The 24,210-nt window shown below is 32.4% G+C and overlaps 1 protein-coding gene across 9 annotated transcripts in view; it reads right to left on the minus strand.

The window, feature by feature from the left end:
• LOC148599413 (uncharacterized) overlaps positions 1–24,210 on the minus strand; it is a 32,795-nt gene that overhangs the window by 7,983 nt on the left and 602 nt on the right. Inside the window, exons 1-12 of one of the 9 annotated variants that reach the window (XM_088558874.1) lie at positions 19,679–19,835; positions 12,644–12,719; positions 11,869–12,080; positions 11,339–11,454; positions 10,885–11,071; positions 10,511–10,639; positions 9,312–9,353; positions 8,902–8,946; positions 7,606–7,788; positions 6,701–6,802; positions 4,498–4,605; positions 885–952 (exon numbers count right to left, since the gene is read on the minus strand). In XM_088558874.1, the coding sequence (XP_088415000.1) occupies positions 4,517–4,605; positions 6,701–6,802; positions 7,606–7,788; positions 8,902–8,946; positions 9,312–9,353; positions 10,511–10,639; positions 10,885–11,071; positions 11,339–11,454; positions 11,869–12,080; positions 12,644–12,669 (1,131 nt within the window). In that variant the 5' untranslated portion in view covers positions 12,670–12,719; positions 19,679–19,835 and the 3' untranslated portion in view covers positions 885–952; positions 4,498–4,516. Of the gene's footprint in view, positions 1–884; positions 1,335–4,497; positions 4,606–6,700; positions 6,803–7,605; positions 7,789–8,901; positions 8,947–9,311; positions 9,354–10,510; positions 10,640–10,884; positions 11,072–11,338; positions 11,455–11,868; positions 12,169–12,643; positions 12,720–19,678; positions 19,869–24,210 lie in introns of those variants that run through there. The other 8 variants (XM_088558868.1, XM_088558870.1, XR_015918052.1 and 5 more) reach the window with 8 other exon arrangements.

A 24,210-nucleotide genomic window follows, 5' to 3' on the forward strand; every position in this document is an offset into this window, starting at 1 on the left:
TATTTTTTTTAATGACGCAATCTGTCTCATCAACGTGTATAATTCGATTGCACAAACGAGTCCCATTTATTAATTTCTAAAAAAAAATTATATTCATTTGAAGCTTAGAGAGACGATATTTCCTTGAGGTTTTTCCAATATATATGTGTAACTAGTATAATGTATGATTCATAAATACAGAAAAAATCAAATACAAATATAAACATATACGTATGTTCATACATATACATATGTAAGTTGGATCAGATGAGATGTCGGATGAGTAAAACGTTGAAATGTTTACCAAGGTTCAAACCTTTTGATACAGAGCCAACGCTTCAAATTAAACAAAATTTTAAAAAAAAATTAATAAATATGTTTAAACTTATGCTTGCTTAAATCGTGCATCCTCATTTTTCTATACAGAAGACTTTCAGAAACCAAAAGAATCATACTGATGTCCATATTTAAATTTGAATTTAATTTGGTTTTAGGGAGAAAATGACGCGCTGTTTATAAATTTTGGAATTCAAAGATTATGTGTAAGTGTCTGCTGCCATAACGAATAATTGTCCCCGCCAAAACTTGTCACGAAGTTGGTCGGAGACTTTTGTTTCACTCTTTTTCTCACAATTATTATGTTAGTTCTCCTGTCATAAATATTTTTGAATTGTCCGCGCCTTAATTTGAAAGTGGTTCATCCGATTAAAATGAAACGTACAGGAGGATAGATATATCCTTCAAACGATGTAGAACTCATATTTTTTTTCAAAACTCATATATCACTAAATTTGCTAATCAGAATTTGACAAAACTTGGTATGCACATTCTTTTCAAGATCCACATAAAATCGTGCTTGTCTCAGCAGCTATTTTAAAAGAGGTAAAAAATTTCAACTTATCGGATTTCAATGAAAATGTATTTATAAGTTCATAAAGTCAAAGAATGGTCTGCACCTTCATGTGGTCTCTTTCTGAAAAAAAAAGAATTCTTTTTGTAAATTATTTCTGTTCTGACATTATAATGAGTACACATGTAATTAAAACAAAGCACAAATCAGTCTGTACAGACATGCATATACTTGTATGTTTACATATACAAAGTTTTGTGGTATTGTTTTCAAATAATTAATAGTTTAATAATTTTAATTGATAAAGGAATGACTGCATCTTGACATGCCATAATAGTAGTCTATTATCCCTGATTTTTTTGAGTGATAATAGTTAGCTTAATTATCTCTATTTGTGCATTATCAAAACAAAGTGTCACTTGAAACCCACATGCACTCATGCAAATAACTGTTATCCAAGCTGAACCTACCAATTATTAACTGTCTTTTAAAACCATTGAAATCACTGTAAGAGCGTCTCATTGAGTAAATAATTGTTGTCATCAAATTACATATTCAATCAAGGAACACAAAATATATATATTTGTACCTTATCTTTTGTAACTTAACTCAATAAGTGGAATTTGTTTCATTCATATGAGTTCTGCTGATTTTATCCATTATCCAAGTCGCTAAAACAGGTAAAATATTCCCTGAATTGTTTGATACTGATAAAAATTAAGTAAACTACCAATTCACGTTTTTCCTACGTCACGAAAATTGCCGCCAGTTTGGTTGTTTATTACCTGGAAGAGCTAGAGTTATCTCCCTTTGGTAAATTTCACGGCAACTTCACTTCTCTAACAAATAGGCTTAAGAAACAGGGTCATGTTGCAACAAGATTGAAGTCTTCACTACAGAAGTTTTATGGTCGTCATCATGAATTATTGGATAGTTACTGTGTATCGATCTGCGCCATAAAAAAACTGATTTGTTCAACGTTTCCTCTTTCGTTTATCCCGAACTTGACTTTTTTATGAGCAACTCGGCGGGTGTTTCTAGAAATGCACAGGACGCTTACCTTACCGGTGCACCTAGTCCACAGTGGAGTCCGAGTTGCTCATTTGCTTTTGTTACTTTGTAGGTATGATTTTAGTTAATTTGATTTTTTTGTTGTGTATGTCTGTTTTCCATGTCTGGTATTTATCCATGTATTACATTCGTTTGATTACCCTTATAACCTTGGTTCCCTTGATTATTCTTTAATAGGGTAATTTCATTATTTCAACCATTGAATCAAGGAAAAAAGACAAGATTTTCCATAAAATGCTGGACCATTGAATAAAGCATTCATTGAAATACTTGAAATATGAACATTTCAAAGGCAGATAACTCTGTCAAAAACTTGAAGATTCTACTGAAAAATTTCTGTGCATCCAATACTGCAGATATCATATAAATGTCTTTAAAATAGAAAATACACCCTTGAACGATATTTTATTGTCAAATCAGTGGGATTTTAACACGCATGCTTTTTTTTTCCCATTTTGCCTGATTCTCACAAACACTTTCACATAATCCTTTTTCTGCCATACGTTTGTCTGCAGAACATCTCTAAGACAACTGAGTGGATTTAAACCGAACTTAGAGCACAAATAGAGACCGTATGTAAATTTGCCAAAATATTTTGAAATTTTAAATTTTGCCGCCATTTAAAAACATTAAAAATATCATTAAAAAAATAAGCAAAAAGTTGTTGAGACTTCATACTCGGTCTAAAAATATGACATCTAAGGGCTTTTCGCCTTTCGAACGGGTATATTAAAATTCAAAACATGGCCGCCATTTTAGGTTGCCGCCTGCCCAATTATTTTAGAAATGAAAAACAATTATCAAAAAATATTGGAGCCGTAGAAACTGATCTTGGGTCTTCCTATAACAATGGGGACGTTTGGGGAACATCTGTGTTGTAATCCTACACAATAAGTACTAGTTATGATTGTTTCTCTTGTTAATTACTAAAACAGAATTTATACCCATACCCTCTATCAAGTAAAACAAAATTGGTTTGCTGTTGCATTTGTCGTAGAGCACAAACGACGAAAAAATCGTGCACACAAGCCAAAAATTCACAAAAGATTGATGTTATCACTACAGAAATTTCATGGCCATCAACAGGAACTCCAGGAGCGTTACGGTGTATCCATCTGCACCATGAAAACTGATTTGTTAAATGAATCATAGTTTTTGTTTCTTTCCTTCTGGATAACATTTTTTTATTTCCTTTCTTTTCATTACTATGACATTTCCATCCTAACTGCAACCATCCGTGTAAGTTTAATGAATATTGGTGAAGGCGCTCTGGAGTTATGCCCCAGAAATTTTTTTTGGGACAGACGGATATAAAGCCAAATTATAGTAACCTCTTTTCCTGGACGACCGGCGACAAAAAGCAAAAGATTTAAAAAAAAAAAATAGCCCTTTATAATTCAGCTTTACTGCCTATCTGTTATAAGTATCGTCTTGCCTGCATATTTTACAGGCTGACAATACTCACGATGAATTGCTGACAATGACAGCCAGGTACACATATTTTGTGGTAAAAATGGGGGCAAAATAGTGTGGATTTCATCTTTGCTTTATTTTTCGCAGGCATTAACATTAAAAGTTTTCCTATTCAGATGTGCAAAGTGACAAATCTTACTGTGACGCCAAAATTGCTCACACTTTTGTTGCTGATGAAAACAACACTTTCGCAGCTGAAGGTAGGAAGTATACTTTAGACAGTGAATTAGGTAATGCAGATTAAAATGTTGAGTCAGTAGCAATTTGTAACAGTCGTGTATTCGAGTCCACCTTAAATGAAATTCCTGTTTACCGAGCGACAGATAATTTTTATATGAATAGTATAAAGAATTATTTTGCCCTGAATTTTACAGCTTCAACTGGAGGGAATGATAAAATATTTGGCTGATGGCTTAACTATGATGATTTGTACTGTGTCTCAATTTTTCAGATTTCTATGTGACCTACAACTAGCATGCCCACCCACTTGATAATTTTTCCTGTCGCAAATTTGTAACCTTCTACTTGATGGTATGATTAGATATTTAATAGATGGTTTAACCATGATGACTTGTTCCGTGTCTCTTTTCCCCTATTTGGGTTTTCAGAATATCTACTTCCTAATTATCGGGGTGCTCAAATATGCATATAGTTACAGAATAGACCATTTTGTGCTAAGTTGATGAGCATGCTCAATATACACCTCCGCGAGGTAGGGCTCGGGTAGAACAAAAGGATTTTCCTCGCGAAAGTGTATATTGAGCATGGTCTACACATGTTCATCGACTAGCCCATCCTTAGCACAAATGGGTCTATGGAAAGGGAGTACATATATCTATATGGTGAGTGTTGTACACAGTGTTTCTGCCCCATGATGAAAAGTCGGGCAAATCAATTTACCACTGTTTGTTTTGTTTGTTTCCGTCCGTTCGTTCGTCCGAACACCGTTTGAAGGGACAACTCATATTACAGTATTATTGGTAGACCTTTAATGTTTTGTATGATGACAAAAATTATGAAAAAAATAATTGCAGAAATAAAAGATTTTGTGTTTTTTTTCAAATTGGGGTCAAAAATGGAATATAGCAGGGGTTATTATTTGTGTTTTATTTAGACACATTTACCTCTAGTTCTTGTTTGAAATTAGCCTTCATTTCTCTCGATATTAACAGGAGTGGCAGTATGACAGGTTACAGTTGCCAACGCTGTTACAACCAAGCTATATCTCGTAGCTCATAACATAAATTAAAAAAAAAACAACAATTAATGATGTTGAACACAATGAACATATAATGATTGTTTACCAAGCATATAGCATATTGGCATATTGAAAAATCGATAGATATCATAAAGTTTGCTATGCGAAAGAAGTAAAATGAGAGTGGCCCTATGGAAATTATCCCGTTCAGTAAACCTGAAACCACAGAAGGCACAATAAAAATTTAAAAATGAAGGTAATCTAATACTGAAAATTGCAATTTTTGTTACACAGATGATTGATGTTGTAAATTCTTCACCTCGTTCAAGGATCTGAAAATCACATTGAGTTAAGCAACCTAATATACTAGAAAACAAAACAACAGACAATGTACAAATTAAACGGTGATAGGCGCGAATGTGTAACGAAGTAGTCATGTCGGACAGAAGTTTCAACATTTCATTAGAATATGAACATGGTGAAAAAATGAGCACTGAATTACAAAAAAAATGTCTCTAAAGGCTCTTAACATTTACCAGGCCTTAAGTTTTGTCCTCAGAAGACATATTGGAGGGACATGGGAATTGGCCCTGTCTGTCCATCCATCAGTTTTTCAGGGAAGGAACATTGTTAGATATGATTTGTAATTGAACATTCACATTGGTATGTTTCGTCAAATAAGTCGGGAAATGGGATTTTTATGGCCAAGGAGGTTATGAGTAATTTGAGAAGTGACATTGACATTCGGTAATATTGTTATATGCCAATCCAGTTACATCAATTCATCAATTGTGGTTTTAAATTTGTAGTGATACCTTTTTTGTAAGTAAAGAAGGACTAACTGGTATTATTTATATGTTTTGATTATCACTGACTGATTTTAATGCAATCCATAAGGTTTCAATGAGCTTTTAAGTGCATTAAAGTTTAATGTATAATTCATGATTTAATTGATTTCAAGCCGTGATTTTTTTTTCAAAGAAGTTAAATATAGGATTCAAATGCAAAGAAAAGTAAAGAAAAAGATTCTTTTTCCTGAAATATGCTAATCATGTTTGTTACATGTACCACATCTTGTACTGCATTACTTCAAACTTTTTCATTTGCACCTGGTCTATGCTCCCAGTTTTTAGTGGAGTCCGGGCTGCTAATATGTTTTTTTATTTAACTTTGTATGTATGATTTTAGTTACTTTATGTTCTTTGTTGTGTATGTGTATATATTCAAATGATTACAATAAACTAATTGACTCAACTATGAAACACAAGAAAGAGTTGGAAAAACATTATAAAATTTTTTTCAGGTAGACTTCGATTTTGGTGCCATATTTTGCCTTTATATCATGTTTCTAGCACGATAATTTCATTAAAACACAAAAACAGGTATTTTATTTTTCTATTGAATTGTATATCAATAAAATATTATAAACTGGGTGTTTTCTTCATTGACTTTATTAACTATTTGGATTTGAATTTTAGAGATTTCGGGCAGTTTTGTAAAATCTCAATCTTTACAAATGGTGAGAATTTAACCAATACAAAATGATACAAAGAAATCTGCCAGTTCTAATGTATTTAGTTGATTTAAATGTTCTATTGCACAGTTTTAGTTATACAGCATTAAATGTTGGGCAGTTTCTATTCTTAAGTCTGTCGAATTTGGCAAAATATGGTGAAAATCGCTTTTTCTGATATGAAAATTGATGATCAAGCATAAAATGTTAACATTGTCGTTGCCTTGGCAACCATGCATTTAAATTAAAATATATTGGTATTTCTATTACATTAGTATTATTGTATTGCATTTGATTATGATCTATCGATATCACGTGCCATCCCTTGATTGAAATTTACATGGAATCATATTAAAGGATTTACAATAAACATTTTTTTGTATATAAATATTCTCGATCAATTGTACTGTTTCCTGATCAAAATTATTTAATTATTACAACAAAAAACAATTGTTATACTTATGATTTTAAGGAAATAAACCTCTGACTACTTTAATGTCACATGAAAAAAACTAAATAACACGGAATGTATTAAATCGTAGTCAAGGTATTTGATTGTGTAATTAATAACACCAAATTTAACTCACATTGAGAAAACATTATATATATTTCTTACCCGAGAAAAACTGCTCAATACCGTTGGCATATTCCCAGAAATAGTACCAGAAACATTGTTTCATGTGTTTTTCTCTCTGCACTGGAATGTTACTAAAACGATCTACAGAACAGAAATGGACTTTAATTTTGAAAATCCGACTACGCTAGCCAAAACCTTTATAACTTCATGCCTCTTTTAGGTCGAGAAACGCGGGTGTGCATACCATATTTAAAAACGAGACGATTGTAACAATGAAAAAAATGAGGCGGCTGCAGACAAATAGTCATTATATTCTTGGCTGTAATGGATTTTTTTTTTTTTTTTGGTATCAGGAGAGCCTGAGTAGGACGATTCCTCCAAATAAAAGTATTCTTTAATTTTAAAAGTTAATCTCAATTTTCAAGGAATGGTTCAGCGTCTTACATAAGATACTCACACAAGATTAGGTTGCCCAATATGTCATTTTAGCATTTATTGCCATCTGATTTACTCGAACAGTATTTTCGTTACAAATACGAGCAACGATTCATACTATCTTTGATAGTTTTGCTTTTTCGTCGGATTCAATAAGACGCAGGACAGGGGATAGCACAAATTGGAAACTCTTTACCATACCGGAGCACTTAAGTTTTTTTACAGTGGCTCTTACTCTGAGTGTGTCCTGACGATTGTTGTTAACTAAAAATTATTTTAGCATGTATGAACAAGGTGCAAGCAAGTATAATGCAGTGATAAAACACATCCACTAAAACGGAAGGTGAACCTAAGGACTGAGGAAAGTATTTTTCGTCTATTGGGAAAAAAATCTGATGATCCAGCTTCGAACGTGTTTCTTTTTTTCAAAAAAATACATTTAGAATATTAGCACGATCATAAATGCCAATGTATTATTTTCATTTTGCATTATGATTGTGTGGATTTACCTCTAGCAGGGGCATTTTCAGGAGGACACAAACAATATCCGAAATAAACATCATAGTTTCCTTGTTCATAGTAATCTTCTCTCTTTTTCCATACCATTTTGTTACTTTTCGCCAATTCTGTAGTCAAGTTACTCTCATTGAATACATTCTGATAATTGTGAACCTTTGTCAGGCGAGGTTTTACTATGCAATATAATAAAAAGATAATTGAGCTTCGTTCTCTTATTTGGTATACAAATACATTTTAACTAAGAATAAACAAATATTTGAATATAATTCGTTGGCTAAGATTATCCCAATGCATCCACACCACTCATTAACACCATTATGAATTTCACGTACCGTATATTTATAATTAAGGAATAAATTTGTCCTGAATGAACTATAACATTTTTGTATTTTTGGTCTCATAATATACATGTACCTCGTTGAGGAAAAAATTTAAATCTGTTTGTTTGTTTGTTTATTTGTTTTTCATTTCTTATTTAGAAAAACAACGTAAAAAAGGGTAGTGTTGCATATTTTTAAAACTCAATATCCATAATTAAGTGTAATTATGTTAATACCTTTGAATAGCGAAGACAAATCACATTTTTATATTAAGTTTATTAATACTTGATTTACCAGGGATTACTTGGATGATCGTAAAGTAAATAAATCCTGGCGTTCAACCCAGTGGGGGTATGGAATTATAGTCTTACTGAAAACCTAGAATATTATTTAGCGACTAATTGAATCGTTATTGGGGGTATAAAGGTACCTTGAAATTATGATGAAGTTAATTAACGGGGGGATTGCACGACAGACCTCCCAGCCCATGGACTACAAGTACTGAGACTTTGAAAGTATATTTTAAAAAAAAAGCTGCAAGAAAGGTGTTGGTTTACACTGATTAATTTATTCCTGAACATCTTAACATGTCTGTAAAATAAAATAATGATCAGTGTTTGGATCATTCAACGTGATTTTAAAGTGTTAAGACACTTATTTATTAAATTGCCTTTACAATGTAAATACATCTCTCTTTCCTCGATAACATGACTGTTTCGGCTTCCTTTTCATACAATTTTTATAATTCAATCTGGTTTGTTGAACTCGAATGGAGGCAAACTTTTTTCAAAACTGCAAAAACGATCATAATTATGTTTCTAATGTGAAAAGTCGTTCACATAAAATGGTCCCCAAAATCCCTGGAGATAAAGTTTTGCTATATTGTCCTTTGATTGTAAGTAAACAAAGGCAATCACGACATTGGCAGTCAAATAAAATGATTCCAGCAACAGTACCAAAACTTACACGAGGAAAGTGTTTCATCCTGTACATTATACTCAACACCATCGCCTGCAAACAAAAGTATCAACACCATTAAAAAAACATCATATCAATATACTTTGTCTAATGTAATATATATCTATATATAAGGTAATTTGACATATCTACTGAACACTTCCTGTCCTCTATCGAGTTTGATTTCGCCATCTTGCGTATAAAGGTGGTACAAATGTGTATATCAATACAATTTAGTACCTATTTCTTTTACCTTTCGGTTAAACCCTCAAAAGTTCATAATTTAAGCGCCCACCTCTCCAAACACACATCTTGAATGTAAACTTTACTGAAAGTGGTAGGTCATATATTCAGCGGTCATGCGCAATTGGGATATAGGCATTAATCTCACAAATCTTATTTGAATTATATGCACTTACAATTTGCCTGTAACAGTCTATTCCTTTCCTCATTATCATCACCTAAAATGATTACCTAACATTGTTATTTACATTTCATGTTGCGGAATGGGAAAATACATTTGTTTTACGTTCAGGAATTAACTGTTATCAGTAACGGGTTTTTGCATTTATACGCGCATGTATTGAACGTATTGAAAAAAAAAACGCCCATAATGGTGAAACAAGCTACCTATACAATATACTTAAATATCTGACATATTTTGGAAGGCAAGCCAATTTTATTGTTTGAATTTGCTACCTTTACTCACTATAATACCAATGCGTTATTCTTTCTTTCGTTCTTTTAATGGACTGTTATTACCATGCTTAGTAGTATTAAAAGAAATGTCTTCGTTGGAAACAAGGAAAGTAATCGTATGAATATTGGCCCAAAAATTAAGACCGTTCAGCAGCGGATGAATTACCAAGGGCAACTACATACATAAACGTAAATTTTAATGCACATTTAAAAAGAACAGCACAGTTTATTGTGAATATCACACCTGTTATTTAATGTTATACGACATAGACGTTTTTCCTTTGCGAAGATAAATTATACCAATATAGGCCTATTTTTGCCTGTTTTTGTTTCAGGCGACAAATTTGCTCACTTGTAAACGTGACTTGTTGAAAAAAGTTTTTTAACCTTCATAATTGGTCCTTAACCTCTCCGCACCAAGAATGTGAAATGTTTTAATTCTGTTCTTATTAATTGCACAATTGTTAATGTAAGTTGTAATCAGACAAATATAGACTAAAATAACTACGAGTGTAAATGTTTTTGTTTTTGTTTTTTTTTTTTTTATGAAAGAAACCCCTTTAAGAAGTACTCAATTTCCTAGTTTACTGTTTTACAAATATATTGATAGTCTGTCCCCGAAAACATATCTTATGTTAAGTAAAATTAATGTAATTTCTTTTTAATGGTTATTGTTAAGTTAGATCATAGAAGAGATTTTGAGTGTCAATTCGTCTTAGATTTTACGAAATCACACTGTAAATACAAATTCAATGTTTTCATATTACTTATATATCATAACAGTTTGAACCATGTACAACTATCTGAATGGGGAAATTGGTGTGAATCAAACATTGAATTATACCTCCATACACAAACATGTAATCCCAAAATTTGAAAGTATTGATACAAGAAAATCATTTTACTGTGATACATGTACCTTTGCTCGACGGACTTTTTCTGCGTTTCTTAATGTATAATAGTGTTACAAGTGCACACATTATCGTAACTAAAGTTGATATAGAGACAACAGCAGCATAACGTAATGTTTTATGGAGATCGTCGATATCTGAAAATAATAAAAATTCAATCACATTTAACATGCAAGTCATCTGGATCGGAACAAATTGTTTTAGGAACCAATTAAAAAGAACACATATCCAATCCTTATCAATGTCATGTTTTATCAGTTTAAAGGGTCTCCCGGAATAGGAAGCACGTTATTGAAAATCTTATGATACTTTTTGTCGCTTGATTTGATACTGAATTTTGGCATTTAGTCAAAACTAAGTAACTATGATAGTATATTCTCACCAGATTTTGAGCACATTAATTTCTGTTCTAAACTTCTTGTAATATTGTATCTTCCAACAGAGCAAACGAGTGACATGTTCTTTTTACAATTATCTTCTGTATTATTCAGAATTATCCGAAACGATACGGTATAATACATGCCATTGTGTTGCGGTTTTTTCGAAGGTTTTGCTCTCGATTCAAAATCCTGTAAAAGCAAAACGCATTTTCGATTACTTTTATGAGTGTGTTATATTTTTAAGAAAAAAAAACTATCAGTATAATAAATGCTATTGTGGTCAGGATCTCTAAAATACTTGCAAAAATTATGTTTTTTTTTAATTATTTTACTTGCTTTTCTAAGTGTCTATCGATCATTCTAATTCACATATTACATTCTTTTGATGTCCACTATAACATTTGTCCCTTTGATATTCTTACATTAGCAAACAAACTGAAACTAATAAGTACTAACATTAGCAAGTATTCGACATTTGGGAATTGGGTAAACGTTTTGAAAACTGAGGTTCAAAGCTGTATGATCGTCCTTCATCAATTCCTGTATAGCATAGTCATCATTCGTTGGATGCTCTACAAAACAAAACTTTTATTTGTAGTAAGTACGAACAAGTTTATCGAAAATATCCATTCTTATACTTTCAAAAATACGACACAAAATTGAAATGTTGACTATGCAGCAAATACACACTCACTTGTACAACTATTAATTATCTTAAGATCTAATAATATATATATATGTTTTTATTTATCGTTTAAAATATACGGAACATTTAAAAAAAATAATAAAGCAATAAGTTAACTTCACTCTTGTATTTCGCTACAGGAAAAGAATGGAATGAAACTAGCATATATATCAACAAGGACGTTCTTCCACCAATTGAAGTTGATAAACGAAAAAAAATTAAAACAAAAAAAAAACAAAGTTTGAATACTCGACCATACATGAATGTCCATGTCTGATATATATTGATATGATGAACTTACTTTCGTACTGATCGGTGTTGATTACAAGAGTTTTGCTAGCCGTATAAAATTCATACAAACAAGAGTACTTAATGTTCAAATCTGTTTCTCCGAAATGCTTTATTTGTAATAAATATCCTTCCTGTTTTTCTATTTGCACAAATTTGGAAAGGTTTGTTGAAACGCCGTTATGAACAATGACGTCTAGGTTTGACATCCATGTTACTGTATTGCTGCAGCAATCAGAGACAAGTGATAAATTGCAGAACATATGTGCATTATCTCCAAATACTATAGGAAGGAAAATTATATCCAAGGATACTACAAAAAATGTAATGAGATTAAATGAAATGATTTGACACCTTTAATTACAAAGTTAAGATGAAAAGCAGATGTTCTAAAAAACGTTTTACTTAAATATGTGACTATGACTAAAATAGATAAATTAATAAAATTTGAATAAACCTCAAATTAATCCATTCTAGTCCTCATGACTTAAATCTTTTTGGAATACTTTATACAAATAAATCGGTCATTGTATCAAAATATTTTTATCATATTCCAGAAAGTAAATATGTGTGTCGTTATTTGTAGATTAAGATTATAAGCATTTTTATGACTATTCTTTATATTTCAATCGAAAATTCAATCTAACATTGGTTTTCCTTCTGAGACTTAAATATCATAAGACAGACTTCCAGGATTAAACACGCGTTGGCTTTTCTGCTTTCCAGAACAATTGTCAACCCTTATAAACTGAATTATAAATTGATATTGTTTTTCCCTATATAGTTACCTTTCTGGATTTCTGTTTTCACACATGCTATGATATTCAAAAGAAAATAAGATAACCAAAGTCTTGCCATTTCTTCCTAAAAAAAAAACGCAGAGCTCACGGTTTTACTTTAAAACTTTACTTCATCAATTTCTTAAGAGATTGCTATTCGCAATAGGAAAAACATTTCAAATTAAGATGAGATATTGTTCTGTCATGTTGAGATGGTAGTATCCGAGCGATCGCGACAGTTAGTCTGGCATTGAGTTCTTTACGACGCAGTCGGTATAGTTTCGATTTTTACCCTTTGACCTTCTATGGAAACGCAAGTCACACGATTCTGTTTCTCGATTGGCCAAATACTGATTACTTAGTGGCGTTCTGTATGAAAATTTGAATAATGCGTGCCATGTGTTATTTTCTTAAAAGGAATGTAGAAACTTAAAACAAAACAAAATTTTACTGCGTCCGCTATCTGTTTTTAAAATATAGTACCTGTTTAACGTTATAGTGATCAATCGATATCGTTTTCATTTTAGACCGTGAAATAGCATGGTAGGGAAACCTCAAATGTTTGAAAATATATCATCAAATTGTACTGCGGACTCTAATCGAAATGCATATGTCTTTGCACGACTTTTGCTACTCGTTTTCCTGCTAGGTTAATTCCACTTTATTTTCCACCGTTGAAAACAATGAAAATTAATCAATTCAAATATATTATTCAAAACAATTTTTTTTTTATACATGACATCATTATATTTATAATGTTATCAAGACGCGTCATTTTAATTAAAAGAACGCTGAAAGTGTGTTTATGAATTCAACGTAATAATATGTATGTCAGACCCAGAATCAGGTCATGTTCTAAAGGTATCCGAACATATTGTGACCTCAGTTCTCGGAAATTGCAAAACAAGTATATTTTTAATGACACAATCTCTCTAATAAACTTGATAATTAGATTTACTGATTTCTAACAAAACCGTTTATATTCATTTGAGGCTTAGGGAGATGATATTTTCTTGAAGTTTTCCCAACACATATGTGTAACTAGTAAAATGTATGATTCATATTCATTACTTCCAATCTTGAAACATGTTCTTAGGACATTAATCAAACAACTAACAATAATACAAATCCAATTTTAAATTGTTCAAACCAATACCTGTAAATACTACCGCAAAATAAACTGAATGGATTATAAGGGGTTAATATAGTAATTAAAACGTACTTGAGATTTTACTAAACCAAAGTTGTACCCTAAATCAAGAGGCGGGTGAATTGTAAACGCCATTGAAGTTTGTATTAACTAGTGTTTTCCTCACAAAATGTGTACACTTAATTCCCCCCCAAAAAAGTTTGTACCTTATGCGGAAACAGTATTTGGTGAAGAATTTCATTTGCTATTTGTTTGTCAGCATGAAGTCATCGTAAATTACCGAAAGAGTAATCAACGTAACCAAGGTTATAGTGGTAATCAACAGGATGTAATCCAGGGAGGAAGACCAGACATGGAAAACAGACATACACAACAAAAATATAAAGTAACTAAAATCTTACATACAAAATAACAAATGCAAATGCGGACTCCACTAAAAACTGGGAGCATGGACCAGGTGAACCGGTATGGTAAGCGTCCTCTGCTTTTCCAGAAACACCCGCCGAGTTGCTCAAAAAAAGTAAAGTTCGGGGTAGACAAACGAGGAAAGGAAAAATACGACCCATTGATTAAATCAGTTTTCATGGTGCAGATGGATACACCTTAACGATCCACGAGTTCATGATGACGACCATAAAACTTCTGTAGTGATGACTTCAATCTTGTAGCAACAAAACCCTGTTCCAGAAGCATAGTTGTTAGAAATATAGCGCGATACAAAAAAGTATGCGTAGTTTCTGGCATAACAATATGAACATTCCCTACGCAGGTGCTGAAGGGATGATGCCACAGATTAAAGGAAAGTTGACATTTTTGAATGAAAAGAATTCTGAATGAAAGGTCATCACGTTTGTCGTAAAGTTTGGTCAATAGTTTTCCTTTACCATCGATTTATAAACGTAGGTCAAGATATTAGGCTGACTTCACAGTGTCTGTAGTATCCTTTATCTCAAGTTCTTTGGGGGTAGATGCGATGTATTAAATCCCCGAAATTATGATTGTTAAAAGATAATACGTCATCTACATAGCGGAAACTGATATTAAAGGATCTAGCCAAACGATATTCTTTCCTCCGGATCAGATCAGCTAAAAAGTCAGCCTCATAAAAGTTAAGGGATAGGACAACAAGTAAAGGAGCTCAATTTGTTCCCATTGGAATAACGACCGTTTGTTGAAAAAACACGTCACCTTGGTTTTTGTTAAGACAGGGTCAAGTTTGGTTAAGGTGTTGCAGCTGGCAGAGATTCTTGATTGGTTGATTGGATGGGAAATATTCCCCTTTGTTTTTTTTAGGAAATATTTGAGTAGGCTGAGGTTTATGAACAATTGTATGACTCATGTGCTTAGTTCACAGTCAGCCGACCTTGTCCTGCATTTTGATTGGTTGACTCAGCAGCCAAAGGTGAAGGTAAATTCACACCTCTTGCCATTGTCCTTATTTATTTTCTACTTTTTCCTAGTGATCTAGCTGTTATACTGTGCACTTGTAATTTTACTTTCAACTTTGACCAATAATTAATCCCTTCATATAAAACTCTCAGCCATCTTACAAAATCATTGAAACTCAAACAACTTAACTTGACAAGGTGTCTGAAATTAAAAATGAACTATATAGCTAGCGTGCCTAAACCACATACTCTATTGCTATGAATTGATATAAATATTTGGCATTTTAATCAAGGATTTAATTTAGCAATCGGTCAATTATTTAAAACCACTGAAGCATATTTATACTATTACTTTCAAATAAGAATAGGACATCTATCTTATAGAACAGAAAAACTGAGATTAAGTTAAGTAGATATGACAAACAATTGCTATACTCTGGTAATAAAGCTTAACATACAATTAATATTGGCAGTATATTAACATATGTATTACATGTGTAACTGATAAAAATGTGTGGTTTTTCATACTCTTTATATAGCTGATATTGGCTGGATGGAATATTAGTATATTTAAAAATACACTGACAGAAGTAAATTTTTGGAATTCTTACGTTAACAAAGTTTATATTTTATAGCCTAGTTGGCGGAGTAATCTACAGCGTTGGACTGCAGGCAGTGTTGCCATAGACGTCAGAGAAGAGAAGAGGTTCGAATCCCGCTAATGGACCGACCAAATTTGCATTGCCAATTTACGACCTCACATCGATTCTATAGTTGGTTTGTAGTTGACCGAGTATTACTACCTCGTAAGTAAATCTAGAGAGCGAACATTAGCACATGATGTAATTGAATGGAACAACTTCTGATGGTATCTAGTAAGATAATACAGGATATGTAACAGTATACAAATACAGCCATACCAAGTATAAAATACACACAAGAAGTCTAATGGGATGAGGCTACTCTACCATCTTACTTGCTAATACATTACTATGTAGATAAATGTAGCATGCACGGCGATGATCAACATAATATTTTAAAACAAGAATGCAAACATATATATAATCAAATCTAAACTACACCCAAATTCTAGAATTGATGCGAGGTTGCAATTTTGCGATGTGTACACACACACACACACACACACAAACACATATATATATATATAAGGGTCTGAAAAATTCTCAACGATGTTAGATGCCAAGCAAATTTTCGGTCGTTCTCTTCGCGGGACTCGAACTCGTGCCACAGTGACATCTATTGCAACACCGTTTGCACTAAGTCCAGCGCCCAAGACCACTCGCCCAGCTAGGCTAAAAAATATAGCTTTCACTGGCCGGGTCATTCCTCCCCGTAGGATTAATCTAAGGCTGTTACTTAGTACACGATGTATGGTATAATGTAAATAATTATTATGTAAGATAGAGGATCAAATTAATGATGCATGTCACAACAAATCAACCCCCAAAACCCACGATCCTCCAGAGCGGTGCATCAAAGTACTTCATCAGGTAACAGTCTTGATATAAATACGGGTATAAAAGTATGTACATGTTTCTGACGATTATGTAGGTGTACACTAAATACGAAAGAAATGTTTGAAAATTTGCTTTATATACAAGAAACTCATGAACTCGTGGATCGTTATGGTGTATCCATCTGCACCATGAAAACTGATTTATTCAACGGGTCATAGTTTTCCTTTCCTCGTTTGTCTACCCAGGACTTTACTTTTTATGAGCAACTCGGTGGGTGTTTCTAGAAAAGCAGATGACGCTTACCCTACTGGTGCTCCTGGTCCATGCTCCCAGTTTTTAGTGGAGTCCGAGTTGCTCATTTGCTTTTGTTACTTTGTATGTATGATTTTAGTTACTTTGTGTTCTTTGTTGTGTATGTTTGTTTTCCATGTCTGGTCTTTGTCCCTGATTACATTCCTTTACTTACCGCTATAACCTTGGTTATCTATATTGTCGCCTACTCCCCATCAAATCTACCCCCATGACGCGCCTGCTTTTGTTTCTTTTTCAAGATTTTCAAAAGGGCGGACAAAACTTTGGAGACATGGATTGAATACAAATTAACACTGAATCCAGCTGACTGAAATATTCTAAAAGACGACAAAAAGCAAAACTGCAGACAATAATTAGCAAGACAAGACCGCTTGGGCAAAAAACATTCGAGACCTGTCTTGATAAATACTAAAAATACATGTAGGCTAATAAGCACAGATATTTACACATGAACGTGAAGAATTCATGTACACCCACGATCCTCCAGAGCGGTGCATCAAAGTACTTCATCAGGTAACAGTCTTGATATAAATACGGGTATAAAAGTATGTACATGTTTCTGACGGTTATGTAGGTGTACACTAAATACGAAAGAAATGTTTGAAAATTTACTTTATATACAAGAAACTTAAGCAACATTATGCATATATTAACTTTGCAATATCCAAATCGTGTAGGGACATGTTTGATATGTGCACATTTTAATTGTATACCTGGATAGAGAAAGCAGTCTTGAAAGAAGTTTAATATATGGAATATAAATTGTTTTAACCAGAAAACAAAGTTGATATCTTTTAATTTTCCTACTCTCAAAATAAACACAGGAGCGAATAAAAAGCTCTTTTCGCGCTTGATATTATGACAATGTTTCCAACTTTGCCGGATCTCACTACAAACAAAATTATCTTTATAGACAGCGTGCTTCAGGTTTCTATACACTAATGCTTATACGAGCTTATTTAAAGCTCCTTACTTTTTTTACTACATTCAACGCAAATGTTAATCTAAAAAAAAATTTATCGACTAGATTTATAAGGATATTAGAGCAAACAAATATTGAAAACTATCAGATTTGAATGTTCAATTCATTGAAAAATCCTACGTAAAGGACAGTGACGCGGTTCAAAATAAATACATTAAAATACATTCATGCATGTTCATAGCAATGGCTTTATCAGAATCGACATCTGATCAAAGATTATTTCAGATTTTATTTCATTTTTTGGCATAAAGTTGTGATAAAAGCTCTTTAATCAATATATCTTCTCCACTTGCTACAATATTATTAGGGTTTCAGTGTGTATTACATGTGTAGCCAGGTGCTTAGTCATGGAGAAGTTAGCCAGGTCACATGATACAGGTTCAGATAAAGTTAGACCTAGTCATTTTTTAATCGATTTTAAACGTGATTTTTGAAGGTTTTTGTCAAATGCACTTAGAGATCAAGCGTTAACCTAAAAAACCTTTTTCCTGTTGAAGGAATGAAAAAAATGCGCACTTTCATTTTCAAACGCTGGATCTCACTATAAAATAAATGGCAAGAGAGTGAAAAAAAAGCCTTCCAGTCGGGTTTTGTTCATTCGTTTCTCAATCGTTACTTTTTTTTGAATGACAAACTTAATGCTTAAAATTGAAAATTTTCCATATCAATTACATTATTTGTAGTTTTATTCCTAAATTACAAATTATTTCAGTCGGCAGAACAAGGCATTAAGGACTCGAATCCCTTTCATATATGAAAAAAAAATCAGAAAACCTGTTTTTATGTATTTAATTATTTATTTTTAAAACGCTTGCAATCGGGTATTTTATATCGTGGTATTTTCAAAACGCATGTATTAATCATAATCTATTTCGACCAAAAACATGTGTTGTAATAAAGTGTTTGCACAAATTGTTTTTTTTTTATTTAAGTTATCATCCGCGCTTACATAACAACATATATATAGCTGTGATTATCAAATTATGCCTACCAACTTTGTGTTTCAGGTAAAATCAAGTAAACTCATTAAATACTATTTACATTCTAGCAGGTATGTTACAATGGCTGGTTAAATACAATAGAATATCCAAGTATTGCAGTTAAACAAGTAACAATTTCTGTTGGTAAACAAACCCAAATTTGCATTGTTTTTTTTATAAACATCACTTATTGTATGACAAAAAAAGTAATTGGCATTTGTATTTTCTAGTATTACAGGCATGCGTTAAAGCAATTACTTTAAACGTATTAATTTCAACGGTATACTAATTTTTGCTACTTTTACGATGCACAGAAAACCGCAAAAAATAGTACCCGCGAAACACTGCAAAATGCAAATCATTTTTAGAAACCGCGAAAATCGATTCCCTCGAAAATGTTTTCTTGACAGAATGTGCGAAAATTAGCAACTGAGTAAAGTAATACGTTTACATGATATATAAGAACACAGAACACTTTGTAGAGCTTTGATACACCTGAGTGACTGGTACATTGTAACGATGCAAATCTATGGTTTCTATTTCCACTTATACTGTTGACCTTTATCTGAATAGGAAGTAAATTAATCATATCAATGTGTAAAATACTTAGGCAAAGATTTATGCAATTATCACGCAAATAATGAAATTGTGAAAAGTCGAGAACAGTGTTTTATGTTCTTAACAAATAAAATGTTTCAATAATTCTATTAACATCCAAAAGACAATCCCTTATTCAACGAAAATATAAACTCACTTTTGACACTGGAACACACCAAAAGTTGATAACAATCTGGACAAAAATCTACTTTTTTGTAGGATCCTTAAACTGATCATCAAAAGATACGATCGGTATCGTTATACGTTATCAAAGGGTTTTGTTGCCTAGTAAAAATGCATACATGTTATATAATAGGTACACATTCACATAGTTTGCAATCAATATACGACAAAACACATGATTTATTATTTTTGTTAAACATGCAGATAATTTATTTCAAACTGTGAACTTGTGTCGGCTATTGGTTGAAGCACTCATTGATAATTCCATGGGGAACAAACTCCTCATAACGGTATCCAATACAAATGTAACAATTTATCTTAGAAGCACCGAAAATCCGGTTTCAGTCTGACAAATAGGTAATACTGAGTAAGGATCTTTGTAAGCTTGGCTCCTTCTGTTTTAGTGACTTTTATGTTTAAACTTATAGTTTAGTGATAACATTATACTACTTTGAGATGTTAAATATGTGTGTCAAGGTACATTTCATACATGTTTTCGTAAATTCTGTTTTGTTTGTTTAAGTTATGGCGTGTTTAATATAAATGATAAAAAGTAAATAAAGAATTTTTGGAAAATCAATGAGTAGATGCTTTGCGATCAAATTAACAAATGCATGAGATTACGTAATCTTGCCAAAACACTATGTGGTTTTTAAATGAACATGCTCTCAACCTTGAACATGTGATGCAAAGCAATAAAGGAATGTTGATATTAATAAACTTGTATTATCATCATGTTATCATCTGGGCTGACATAACGACATACATATAGCTGCAATTGTCAAATCTTATTATATAGATAGCAGTGGTTTATCGAATATTCCCAGTGTAAAAAAAAATCGATAATTCGCACTGTGAAATAAATTTGGTCTTTTCACTCTAGGACTTTCTCCCGCCAAAACGTCACAACATAGATATCGATCCGCCAATCACATAATTTAAAATTTATGTTGAAAAAATCGATAAATTATGAAGAAAATCTATAAAATAAACAGAATAATCAATTGGTTCTCGTGAATAGCCAAAATATGATCAATCGTCAAGACGATTGAGGATTTAACTTGTGTGCGGAACAAGTTCAATTTAGTCTTTCTTCGGCACTGGTGATAATATTTTGGTTATTCATTCTTTCCAATTTAATTTCCTATTAATGCCTTTCCACTTTGCGTTTCAGGTAAAATCAAATAAATTCTTTATATACTATTTACATTCAAGCAGGTGTGTTACAATTGCAAATTAAATGAGAAGAGAATATTCAAAATATTAATGTCAAACAAGTGATACTTTCTATTGGTAAACAAACCCAGATTAATATTGTTCTTTTATCAACATTTCTGAATGTATGACAAAACAAAATAAAACAAAATAATTTGCATTAGTATTTTCTAGTATTACAGGAATGCAAAAAAAGCAAGACGAACAGCAGGCAGTACTGTAAACGTATTTATGTTTGCGGTGCACAGAAAACGGTAAATATAGTATACGCTAAATTGATTTTCAAAACTACAAAGCGCGATCCATTTTTAAAAACCGCGAATATATATTTTAACTGAGTATGGGGAATAGAAGTATACAGTGTTGAAAAATCATACGTTTTAATGCAATTACATTCTGATAATTGTCTTGAATTGATTGTCTCCAAAAGATCTTTCGAATTTTTTCAGGATCCACATTTAATTTATACCATTACGGGAGTAACAATTGTTGTGGTAGGACTGCAGACCCTCTTTGACAGCTGTGAGTATAGAAGTTAAAAATTCTGAATGAGGTTTTGTGGTAAATTTTGCAGATCCAGCTATGTCACGTTGTTTGTATGGATTCTTGTAGGAATCCAGTACATGTACGGTAAATCACAGTCATTGTCTTTGGTAGAGAGACCAACAGAAAATAGCATAGATTTATGGTTTTCCACATTCTCGTCTTTGGAGAGTGTGATAGCAGTATAGATCTTATCACTGCTATTATTTTCCTACGTCTACCTCTGATAATAAACATTGTATGTAAAACGTTTTGCAGACAAAAACAATGTTGTTTTGGGCTTTGACTGCTGGTACGACAACATACTTGTCATGTATAGTAGACAATGGTTTTGCTCTTTGAAAACTGATGTAGCATTGGCACTCGTTGACCTACTTAACACTTTCATTCTTTTCAAAATTAAAGACCTCACGGTCTTTATTCACTCTGACAGAGAATCAATGTCTTGTTGTTCTCGTTTTATCCATTTTCTTTGGTAGTCCTCCACGGCACCCATAAGAACTTTAAAGTTGTAATTCCAATTTATAGAGCGTGGTTCACTGTACTTTGAACCTTTAGAAAGGATATTACGGAGAGATTCGTTTTCGATGATGAACAAATTTCCCGTAAGGACGTGACCGAAGGACCATATTTGAATGGAGAGTTTTTGCAAGAACAGTCAGGTGGTTTAGCCTTGAAATCCTCAGTCTCGAGGTTCTGCAATAGTCTTTTATAATTGAAAGGTTTGGATGCAATGAGTGAAGTATGGGAATATGAAATAATTGGTATGGACTTGTCTTTGAAATATGGGGGAATTTTGTTGGTAACGTTTTTGTGATGGAGGATGTACGTAATCCATCGCTAGCTATAAGTTTACTTTTTTCACAAAATGGGGGTCGCTACTGTTGCAGGTTCTACAATTCAGTTCAGTTTTTGCAGACTGATATAGGTTAATAAATATGTACATTAGAAACATAAACCGCACATTTGGCCGAAAATAGTATAGCGTTGTAATATAAACCATGGTCTAAAGGTAGGCCACAACGTTATTTCTAAATATTCGTCTTAGAAACATTTGCTACCATTCAAGTAAAACGCATTATTTTTGTTAAAATAAATGGCTTCAAAAGTAAGCAAATGTGTTATTGTATTTAAAAAAAGACTTTTATTCTATTAAGTAGTCCTAATAAACAATAATCCTCAGACTTCTGATATGGATACACAACTTTAGTCTAGAAGAAGCAATTATGATTCTTATACAAAAACAACAAATGCACTAAAAATGATAATATCCATTTTTGATACTTCCATATAGTTTGAAATGTGAATTGGCAAAAGTAATTTGTTTTTCTATAAAACAAAACTCAAAATAGACTGAAAGATAACACTATCGTAATTTCTAAAAACACTTTTCTTATAAGTCAATACAAAAATACCAATCATATATAAGTCCAGAAGTAAAAAGTAAAAGTCTTATAGTCGAAAAAAAATTACATCTTTGTCAAACATGTTTGCATGAAAGAATTGATAATTTTAAAACAAAAAGAAAATTAAATATGATGTTTATCAAATCTGGAAAAACAACACACAAGAGCAATACTTATTTGTTAAATAACATGGTATAGTTGTTTATTAAGTCTTCATTTCAACATGAAATCAAAATATGAAGCATTGAATTGCATTATACCATAACTGATATATCGATTCTTTAAATCTCCAGATTTGATGAATTCTCAATTGAAATTTTTTGGGTCAGGGAAATATTTTTAACCTTTAAGCGATACTTTGACAATAAACCTATGAATCATACAATCATTCAAAATCTTGAAGCTACACTTCTTACACATCCCTTCGGCTCCTGCGTATGGAGTGTTCATATCACAACTTATACGTGATGCCAGAGCTTGCCGAAACTACGCAGACTTTTTGTATCGCGCTAGAACTCTAACAAATAGGTTTCTTGAACAGAGTTATGTTGCTACAAGATTGAAGTCATCACTTCAGAAGTTTTATGGCCGTTATCATGAACTCGTGGATCGTTATGGTGTATCCATCAGCACCATGAAAACTGATTTATTCAACGGGTCATAGTTTTCCTTCCCTCGTTTGTCTACCCCAGACTTGACTTTTTATGAGCAACTCGGCGGGTGTTTCTAGAAAAGCAGATGACGTTTACCCTACCGGTGCACCTGGTCCATGCTCCCAGTTTTTAGTGGAGTCCGAGTTGCTCATTTACTTTTGTTACTTTGTATGTATGATTATAGTTACTTTATGTTTTTTGTTTGTCTGTTTTCCATGTCTGGTCTTTGTCCCTGGATTACATTCGTTTGATTACCGCTATAACCTTGGTTCCCTTGATTACTCTCTCTTATGGATCATATATCATTTCACTGGTTGTTATTTAAATTTCGTTCTCAAGGCTTTCTAAATGAATCACAATAGATTCCTACATGTGGGGAATTTAAATATACATGTATGTTAATCTTTCACGGGTTGGAAAAAATGTTAAGAAGAGTAAAGGGGAAGGAATGAAAAGAACAAGAACGTAACTTCATACTACCATTACTTTGTAAAATGAAATTTCCTTAGAAAGTCAAGTATAGCATGTTAAAGTACAAAAAAATCAAAATCATAAATTAGTGCACGTTGCAAACTTTGATATACGTGTGTTAAGGTGTAATTCTTAGTTGCAGTATTAGAACAGAACTCATAGGAAGATTGGAATAAAAATACTGTATACAAGGTATATAAGCAGTTTATGTATTCAAT

Source organism: Perna viridis, chromosome 13 (assembly GCF_037379345.1).
Source record: "Perna viridis isolate PV_CMFRI_1.1 ecotype Kerala chromosome 13, ASM3737934v1, whole genome shotgun sequence".
NCBI lineage: Eukaryota > Metazoa > Mollusca > Bivalvia > Mytilida > Mytilidae > Perna > Perna viridis.